The 9,745-nt window shown below is 50.3% G+C and overlaps 1 protein-coding gene across 1 annotated transcript; it reads right to left on the bottom strand.

Moving 5' to 3' along the window:
* Nucleotides 1-1,398: 1,398 nt before the first annotated feature.
* On the bottom strand, nucleotides 1,399-8,065 carry LOC136050091 (caspase recruitment domain-containing protein 8-like). Its single transcript, XM_065738709.1, has 11 exons — nucleotides 7,825-8,065; nucleotides 7,571-7,618; nucleotides 6,981-7,067; nucleotides 6,763-6,824; nucleotides 6,462-6,527; nucleotides 5,169-5,230; nucleotides 4,864-5,084; nucleotides 3,976-4,229; nucleotides 3,450-3,575; nucleotides 2,746-2,900; nucleotides 1,399-1,776 (listed from the first exon to the last, which is right to left on the bottom strand). The coding sequence occupies exons 1-11, from the start codon at nucleotides 8,063-8,065 to the stop codon at nucleotides 1,497-1,499; spliced, it is 1,602 nt and encodes a 533-aa protein (XP_065594781.1). The 3' UTR covers nucleotides 1,399-1,496.
* Nucleotides 8,066-9,745: the final 1,680 nt, after the last annotated feature.

Here is a 9,745-nt window from a genome sequence, read left to right as displayed (position 1 = left end):
CAGTACCCTGAGGTGCTTTACAGAGTGTGGCCGGAAGGTCGAGGGAGGTTCTCATCAGCTCTGCTCAGCTCTGCGCTGGGGAGGCCGCATCTGGAGCACCGGGTCCAGTTCTGGGCTCCCTAATTCGAGGCAGGCTGGGAACTGCCGAGACAGCCCAGCAGAGGGCTGCAAAGACGGTTGGGGCCTGGAGTATCTCCCTGGTGGTGAAAGGCTGAGAGCTCTGGGGCTGTTCTGTCTGCAGAAGAGAAGACTGAGAGGGGTCTCTGAAGAGACCTGGGCCTGTTCAGCTTCGAGGAAAGGAGACTCAGAGGGGATTTGATCCACCTCTATAAATATCCGAGGAGTGGGAGGCAAAGAGACAAGGCCGGACTCTTCTCAGCAGTGTGTAGAGATTGGATGAGGGGAAACGGCCACAAACTGAAGCATAGGAAGTTCTGCACAATGTGTGTGGGAACTTCTTCACGGTGCACTGACAGAGCACTGGAGCTGCCCAGAGAGGTGGTGGAATCTCCTGCTCTGGAGATGAACATCTCATGGACCCACCTGGACACCTACCTGTGCAACCTGGGCTGGGAGCTGCTTTGGCAGGGGTTTGGATTTAATGATTTCTAGAGGCCCCTTCCAACCCCTACAGCTCTGTGATTCTGTGATCTGATCAATGCTTCTCAATATCTAAAGGGTGAGGGTCAAGTGGATGGTGCCAGGTTCGTTTTGGTGGTGCCAAGTGACAGGACAAGGGGCAACGGGAGCACATTGGAATGCAGGAAGTTCCATAAATTGAATCTCACTGGGGGTACTGAAGGTGGCCCTCTACAAGTGCAGGATTCTTCTGAGAGTGTACACTGAAAAATGTTGAAAGAAAAGACATACAGCTACTATAAGGAATGTAGTGTAATAAAAAAAAGGAGTTGAAAACACAGGTCAGTTGAAAACATGGTTGGACTTGATCTTATTTTATGAGGAAAACCTTTACTGTGGGGGTGACAGAGAGAACAAGCTGGAGAGGCTATGAAGTCTCCTCTGGAGATTTTCAAACCCTGCTTTTAGACACTTAACTGTGTAACATACTGTAGGGAAGCTGCTTTAAGGGGGGTTGGACTGTGGGATCCCTCCCAACCCTTACAATTCTGTGACTGTGGGAGGTACCTGTTGTAGTGACAGCTCTTTGCAGGCAGCTGCTGGACCTCCTGGAGAGGCAGAGGCTCTGTGTTTACAGAAGGCAGATGGCTTCACAGCATGGCCACTAGATGAGGGACCAAAGTTTTTTGTTCCAGTAGGTTTTCATTGGTGACTGTCTGTCCGCTTCTAGTGATCAAGTCAGGTAAGGGAAGCAGGCCCAGCAGTTAGTGGCTCAGAAGGCTTTGGCATTGCTTTGTATCATGGATTTTGCATTGAAAGGTCAGAATTCATGCACTGAAAAATCCCTCCTTTTGCTTGACTATCCTGTCACTCCTTTAGCCTGGCAGTGGGAGCAAAAGCTGTCTGCTTTCTTGGACTTAGCTGTTCTCCAAGTCTTCAACAAGAAATGGGTCTTTCGACTGGAGGACCTTATAGAGCTTCTCTTGGGCCTTAGGCCCTTTTTTCTCAGCTAGGTTCAGCAGAAATCGGTTCTTCTTCTGTTTGGTATTTTGAGCTTTCACTTCCTCTTCTTCTTCACTGTTGATTACATCTTCAACCCTTAAGTTTTCTAGAATGGAAGAGAGCTGCCCCATCCTGGAACAAAGCTCTGTCCTGTGCTTCTTCATGAACTCTGCACCTAGCAGACACCAGAGCCTGTGTTACTGTGCTGCATGTGGCAAGGCAGATTGGTTCATGCTGTGGTACTCTGCATCCTGGCTGACACACCCAGGGGCTGTTCACTCCCACAGCCAAGAGCTCCCATTCCCTCCACTGCACATCCAAGGGGCTGAGCCAGCAGAAGAGAGCTCCCGCATCAGCGGTGGAAGCATTGGAGCCAAGGCAAGGACAAGGCCAGAGCTGAGAGAGGTCAGGTCGGTGACAGCCCAGGAACTGCCCCTTTCAGTGTTCCTACAGTATTTGAAGCAAGTGGGAAGCACTGGCTCTGTTGTAAAGTATGAGATGTACTAACTGTATCAGTTATTGAAAGTCCAATGAAATATTTGTAGGCTGTGAACTGTGTTAGCTGTGGCTCATTCTCTATAAAGAAAGTATGTCTGATCACAAAAAAGGCAAAACAGTTTGGAGGGTCCCCAGCAATATGACAGTTTACAGAGCATGCTGCCAGCAGTAAGGGAATAAAAGCTTTGAAGGGTGGGAAAAGGGTGGTTATCTGTTTTAAGCCAGAAGAAGGAAAACCCCAAATAAATATTCAGACTCAATAAATGCAGCTCTGAAAAACTGTACTGACCTGAAGAGATCTTGGAGACTCTTCTAGTAAGAATAAAATCACCTGAAAGAGAAAAGAGGGAGATTACAAAATATACCATCACCGAAATGAAGACCCTTTCTGAAAGTTTTCCTGAGATACCTGATCTTCCACTAAACCATTAGCCATTATTTCCTGCTTGCATTACTTTTGCCCATCTGTTGAGAACTCAGCTAAGTGGGGTCCAGGGCTGTGTACATTTGTGGGTGTTAGTGTGAGGGTGCAGAATTAGCCTAATAAAGATGGGATCCAAGGGCACAGTGCCATAACCTGCACTCAGAGTGTCTGAGCATCTCTTCTTACTGTCACGAGAAGTGCAGCTTGCTGTCCCATCATCTCAGTTCCCCTTAGAGATGGACCTGATCCTACCTGATCTCAGTGATGCCCTCCAGACCACGGTGTCACTGTGTCTGTCTGTAATAAGGAATTCAATTTCCTCTGCCATATTCCTGATGTAGATCTCAACAAAGAACTGTTGCTCCTTTGGACTCCTGTAGCAAAATGGCAAATGTGGCTGTAGGGATAAGAAGGAAGTTGAGTCTCACCCTGTGGAACTGTGAGTTTACACGTTTTCTGGCCACACAGAAAAGAATAAAGAAGCCCCAGAGGAATTGAACTCTGGAATGTCTCATCTCCTTCATGAAGTGGGAGTGTGTTGTCAGTTCTAGATTGGCTCAGCCTAGGCTTTATCTAGCAGAACACTGAAAGCCTTGAAGAGCAGAGGTTTTACCCCCATTTTAATGTTAGAGCTCTGAGTGTTGCACCACCACTCCAATTTGGAGAACATGACATGCAAGCAGATGGACAGGGTTTGTTCATCTTGGAGAAGAAAAGACAAAGAACTAATTCAACAGTGTTAAGGGGGGTGGGGGTGGGGTGAAAGAAAAGACAGAGCCTCTTGGAAGTGTATAGTGATGAGACAAGGCAACATACACAGGTTGAGACAAGGGAAATTCTGATTAGATAATAGGGAAAAGATCACAGTGCTGAACTAGAGACCCAGAGAAGCTGTGGTGTTTTCTGTTTCACTCGAAATAATAAAAAAGGGAACAGTCCAACTTACTTCAGGTGAAATCTTCACTCGAATGTTACTGGACACCTGATATCTGTAGCCAAAGAACAGAGGGCTGAATGGAGGAGGCTTGGGAATAAGCTTTGAGTTCCAGCTCGTCTCTTGTTTTTCAATGGCCTGTAAACATCAAGGATTGCTTCTGAGAGATGAAAAAAGGATCTGCAAGCTGGAGATAGCTCTCACTGCCCTTGGAAAGTCAAGGAGAGAAGAGACTGACCCAGTCAGAACAGATGCTGAACATTCATCACAGGCAGTGCTGTAAGAGGGTAAGGGCTGAGCATCTGCTGTGTAGCCACCTATGACTGTGCATGGCAGCAGCCAGCAAGTCTGACACCTGCTCTGCTCCACGTCCTGTGCCATGTCTTCACTCATGCTAGGATATGCTGTCCCAGCTAAAAACACAAGAGTGATTCCTGGAGCAGAACTGAGAGGGCTCTCTGCTTAACAAATCCACTTCCTCCAACTGCAGCCACTCCAGATGTCATCCTCTGAGCTCATCAAGATCCCTCCCTCTTACCTGCTTCACAGAGATGTCATCTGGGATCAGGTAGAGATGCAGGGTTGTGTTTGCAGCAGAGAGCTGATGGAAGATCAGCACTAAGGAGTGCATGGGGAGAGAAATGGTTGAACGTAACTTTCTCCAAACCACCCCAAGAAGTGAAAAGCTGGGATTCTCCAGGACAGCAGAGAAAGCCATCACTTTTGTTGGCTTCTGGATGGTCATCTGCTGGGATTCAAAATGGGCAATAGAGCATCCACTGATATCTACATCTGAAAGAGACAGTAAAGGCAACAAGACTGTACTTCGTCTTCCTCACACCATACCAGGTTACCTCCTTCTCTTTGATGGTTTACTAGAAGAAAGGAGACACATACCAACACAAAATGACATGCTCTGCTTTAGGGGTGAGGTGTACCCTGGGATTTGTGGGGTTCCTCTGCCCAGCAAGGTGTTAGAGGCCTTTGTGATTGTTCCTTTGGGCTCAGAGAACTGCAAACTTGAGGTAGCAGCTTGGGACTGCTGCGAAGCTGGGCAGAACCTTATGGGTCATCACAGCCACTGGGAGAGGAGGGGAGGGGAATCCAGTGGTGTGAGCACAGAGCAGGTAGGGGGGAAAGCACTGCGAAGGGTTAATAATACATGAGAAGAGGATGGAGGATGGCAAAGCAAGGTAGAAGAATACAAGAGAGCATAGGACACCTCTGAAGGGAGGAAAAATTTGGCCCCATCTGGAGAGAGGTCCCCAGGAGCTGTTTTGGTAAGTCACTGTTCTGTGCCCACCTGTGTGAGCAGGGCCTGGAGGCATCTCTGGTGGGCAGGGACAGCAGGCTGAGAGAAGGCAGCCTGGGAGAAGCCATGTGGCTGAGAGGCAGGGGGGCTGTGTCAGGGAGCAGGCTGCCATACCTTCCAGGCAGACGAAGTGAGGGAGATACACAGCCCGCACTGTTCCGGGCAGCGCCCAGATGTTGAAAAGAGGCCCAACAGGTACCCACACTTTCTGGTCAGCCTCTTTCAGATGCATGGTCCAGGTGTCATGGCTGTACACGATGCTGGCCCCTGACTCCACCTCGAAGGCAAGGCCCGTCTCAGAGCACTGGAAGATGCCTGGTCCAGGGAGATAAGCTCTGCAAATGGGAGAGAGGACAGGCTCATACTCTGTGCAGTGAAGGCTTTTGGAAGGAGTTCCCACTTCTCCTAGGAGCTCTTACTTGTATACGGTTTGTTCTGTCAAAACGTCTGGATCTTTCTCCGGCCTCACTTCTTGAAGCTCCTGCAACACAAGTGTGACTGGTTTGGGGCTGAGTGGGGTGTTGTGCACTGGATGCCATTGGCAGGAGGCATGCTGAGAACTGCAGTGAAGCACAGTGCAGGTTGGCCCGTGAGCTGGGAACACTACTGAGCAGCTCTGCCCAAGCTATGTTATTTTGCTTTTTTATTTTTCCCTGTCCAGAGCAGAGAACTAAAACGAGGAAAGGATGGTGAAGGAGAGCCAGTTTGAAAGTGGCAGGGGTCTGGTGCAAGCGGGCTGCCTGGTGGCCTTGTTGCAGAAACGTTCTCTATGTGCAAACTCTGTCACGTGGCCGAAGACGACCCAGCATGGTGCCTTCTTTTAGCAGCTCCCCAATACCTTCTGCTCTTACTCAGATACCTGACATGGTGTGGGAAGCAGCAGTTCAGCAAAGGAGTGCTCACGAGAGCCCAGTGCTTTTGTTTACTTGCTGTGGTTGTATATCAAGCATGCTGTGTTTCTTTTACCTCTTCAGAACAAGGGGACTACAGACCCTGCTGTGTTGTCCAGAAAACATCACTGATCAGTGAAGAGGCCATGAAAATCAATGACTGGCAACTGCCCTGGGATCCGAGGCAGGCATGAGACATGTCCAAGGCAGGCAGGCAGGATCTGTACTGATACGAATTCTCATGACCCTTGAACGTGGCTGCTCATTGCTGTCATTAAGCAAGGTGCCCTTGAGAATTCCTGCACACTGACATAGCAAGGAGGGCTGAACACTTATCCCCCACTGGCATGGGGAAGGCACCAGTTAATGCATGCATCCCTGGTGCATCAGCAGGAATGATAATGGTTGGATGTGCAGAGCAATACCTGGAGCCCCAGACTACAATTTCACACGCTGATTTTTGGGATGTGTTTTGAGCATGGAAATTCTGGATAGCAAAGTTTCTGTTTCCTGGGAGAGAAGATGTAGTTGGCTGCTGGCTTGCTTCAGCCGAGAGAACGCACTGGATGCAGACAGATGAGATGTTTAGCAGGCAGAATAAATTTGGGATGAGAATGAGTTGAAAAGAGCCTCTCCACTAATGTAAAATGAAGCAATGCATGCTGAGTTAGCACAGCAAGGAGACTGGACTCTTCTGGAGTCCAAAGAATTGCTGTGAACAGCAGGACCTGGAGGTACAGGTGGGAGCTGAGGTCTGCCTGCTGTGCCCTGTGAGGACTGATAAGGCTGCTGCAGGACAGAGCTGTGGGCAAGGACCCTTACCTGCCTCACACAGTGACAGCTACTCTCCTCTGCTGGAACATCTGACTGTGGCCATTTCTGGGTTTCCTGGATAAGGGAACATAGGAAGAGCACTCCCAAGCAAGATTTCTCCCCTCAGTTGTGCTTGCTTGCCAGGGGCATGAGGAGAGGCCTCCTGGATGCAGCACTGCAGCAGGACATTGAGTGCCACGGATCCCTGCAGGGATGGCTGCAGGCTCAGGGTGCTGTCACCCTGCCTGCTGCCCAACCCTGTCGCACTCCTCTCTCCATCCCAGGCCTCAAGCATCCCACCCGGCCTTACCTTTGCATTTGTTGAGGTGATGCCTGCCAGACCGCTCACCATTTCTATCCGTGACTCCATGCCTACCTGATGATTCCCTATTTCTATCAGTGATGCCACGTCTATAAGGCCGCCCCCTAATTCCAAGAGTGACCCCATGTCTGTCAGACCACTTTCCGTTTCTGTTGGTGACTCCATGCCTGACAGACCTTCCAGCATTTCCACTGTTGGGCTGTCACCTGCCTGACCTCCCTGCATTTCTACCTTTGAGGTGGCACCTGGCAGACCGCTCTGCACTTCCATCTGTGGTCCTTGATTACTCATACCTGGAACAAGAAGATGGTCATTGTCTCTACAGCTCACTGCAGTCACCTGAAAGGAGGATGCAGCTGAGGAGGGTGTTGGTCTCTTTCCTTGGGTGACAAGTGGCAGGATGTGAGGTGGCACTGGGGAGGTTTAGACTGGATGTCAGGAAGAATTTGTTCACAGAAAGGTTGGCCAGGCATTGTGACCGCCCAGGGAGGCGGCGAAGTCACAGTCCCTGGAGGTATTTAAGGGATGTGTGGCCGTGGCACTGAGGGACAAAGTTTAAAGGTGGATTTGTAGTGCTAGGTGTATGGTTGGTCTTGTTCTAATGGAGCTTTTCCAACCAAAATGAAGCCATCCTCCTTCACCCAGTCTGTCCCAACTCATTAGCTGCACGGTCCCTGGGTGCACCACTGCATGCTCCCGAATTTACCGTAGCTTCTGCGTATGAAGTGGACACACACTTGCCACCCATGCAGATCCCCTTCCTCCTCAAGGGTGCCAGTGAGGTCTGTGGTCTTACCTGAGGCACATTCCTCGGTCGCTAACCCAGATGAGTCACCACCTCGCACTGCAACAGTGACACAAAGCAGAGGAGAGCTCAGGAACCCCTCATGTCAAGGGAAGCATCCCCCCACATCCATTTCCCTTTCTGCCCTCCCCTCCCAGTTCTTCCCTCCCGAGGCACAGGGCTCGTGGTCCTCTTGCCCCTTCCCCTTGGCAGCCAGAGGCCATCCTGCTCCCGTGGCCACTCCCCACCTCTGGCCTGGTACTTACACTTAAGAAGGAAGTGTATAATGGCGTTAGAGGTAATGTTGTAATGTCTCAGAGTTAGTTCGTTCATCAACACCTTGCCTTCATAAATCAGTGTCATCTCAGAAGGTATGCAACCGGTCTTCTGTTCAAGTAGCTTCTTTACGTCCAGCACTGTGTCGTCCAAAGACACCGTCAGAAAAATACTGTCTCCAGTCAAACGTCTCAAAAGGATGGAGATTTTGGAGCCGAGTATGGGCTTCATCGTCCCTGTGTTGACTCTTCGAGACATCTGAAACGCGGTGATGTCCGGGCCGAGGGCTCATGAGAGTCTCGGGACTGCAGACTGCCGAGAGCAGGCAGAGCTGCCCGCAGTTCTTCTGCCTAGGTCACTTCCCATGAAAGTGAAACCGCTGTGATGTCGGGGGGGGGGGGGGAGCACAGCACGTTATCACTCCCTCCTCTGGCCTCCATGTGTCAGGGCAGGGAGACAAGGAGGCAGGGAAAGCAGAGGGACAGGGAAGCAGGGAGACAGGGGGACAGAGGTTCTTCCTGAGGGCATGGCTTGCACTAGGACTTCTTCTGTGTGCCACCAAGGAGCACCCAGGACCATACCCTGTGCTTTCCTATTTGCCCCCATTGCACTTGGCCACAGGTGGGGTCATGTGTCATGGCACTGATCTGACCATGCCCCGTGCTGGGGGCTGCAGGCTCAGCAGTGCCACAGTGTTTGTCCCCTCCTGCTGCTGGCCCCGTGGGTCTGTGGGCAGAGGGAATCTCACCTTCAGAAAGGGCTCAGTCACAGCAAGGATAGTTGTCCCATGCCTGGCAGCCAGTATGGAGCTGGGCCTTCCCTCCTTGAGATGGGAGGATGGAAATTTGGCCCAGGACTAAGGGAAATGTGTAAGTAAAGCCCTATCAGAATGCAGTCGACGTCCTACACAATATCAAAGACGTACCATCAGTGTGAAAGGCAGTAGTGACCCAACACAATCTGCAAGGAGGGGAGAAAAACTTTCCTCTGCACTCAAGGTGGTCTCAAAAAACAAAGAATGAAAACAATATATATGTGGGGCACGTACTAAGAAAAGGCACATAGAGATGCTGACATGCACCCAAACAGGGTATGATGGATAAGGAAAGTAGTTTACTGCAGAAAATAGAAAGCATGCCAGGCAGGCAGGAGGGGGAACAGATCCGTGTCTCCAAAGCTAGGAGAAAAATGTATATCCAGAAGGATGATAAGTGATATGAGAAAGAATGGGATTGGCTATTTCCAAGAAGGAATAATTCTGCCCAGGCAGCAGATGGTGATTCCCTCACCTTGTTTTACAGCAGTGGAACAAAAACTGGGCACCGAGCATTTCACCCATCTGGCAGTGTGTGGCTGTGGTGCCTGCACTGCAGCCTCAGGCTGCTGAGCCCAGAGGGGCTCCTAAGAGCTGGATTGAAAAGCAGAGATCTTGCTGGTGACAGGGCCCTCCTGATCATGGAAGCAGGGAATTGTGGAGCCATAGGACCATGGAAACACAGAGCCATGGAAGTGGAGAATCCAAGCTGGAAGAGACCCGTAAAGATCACAGAATGATTTGACTTGGAAGAAACCTTTAAAAGCCATCTGTCCCAACTCTCCTGCAGTGAACAGGGACATCTGCAGCTCTATCAGGTGCTCAGAGCCCCATTCAGCCTAACCTTGAATGTCTCCAGGGATGGGGCATCCTCTATATCTCTGAACAACCTGTGCCAGTGTGTCACTATCCTTATTGGCCTTCCAGTGCCCAAAAGGGGCCTACAGCAAAGCTGAGGAGGGACGTTTTTTAAAGGCATGTAGTGACAGGACAAGGGGAGATGGCTTTAAACTGGAAGAGGGTAGATTTAGACTTGATAGTAGGAAGGAATTCTTTACTATGAGGGTGGTGAGATGCTGGAACAGACTGCTCAGAGA

The sequence above is a fragment of the Cyrtonyx montezumae genome, unplaced genomic scaffold, assembly GCF_038088225.1.
Source record: "Cyrtonyx montezumae isolate F1298 unplaced genomic scaffold, pur_monq_1.0 scaffold_23, whole genome shotgun sequence".
Classification (NCBI taxonomy): Eukaryota; Metazoa; Chordata; class Aves; order Galliformes; family Odontophoridae; genus Cyrtonyx; species Cyrtonyx montezumae.
The sequence above is the reverse complement of the archived record's forward strand: the minus strand, read 5'-3'. Positions and strand labels throughout refer to the sequence as shown.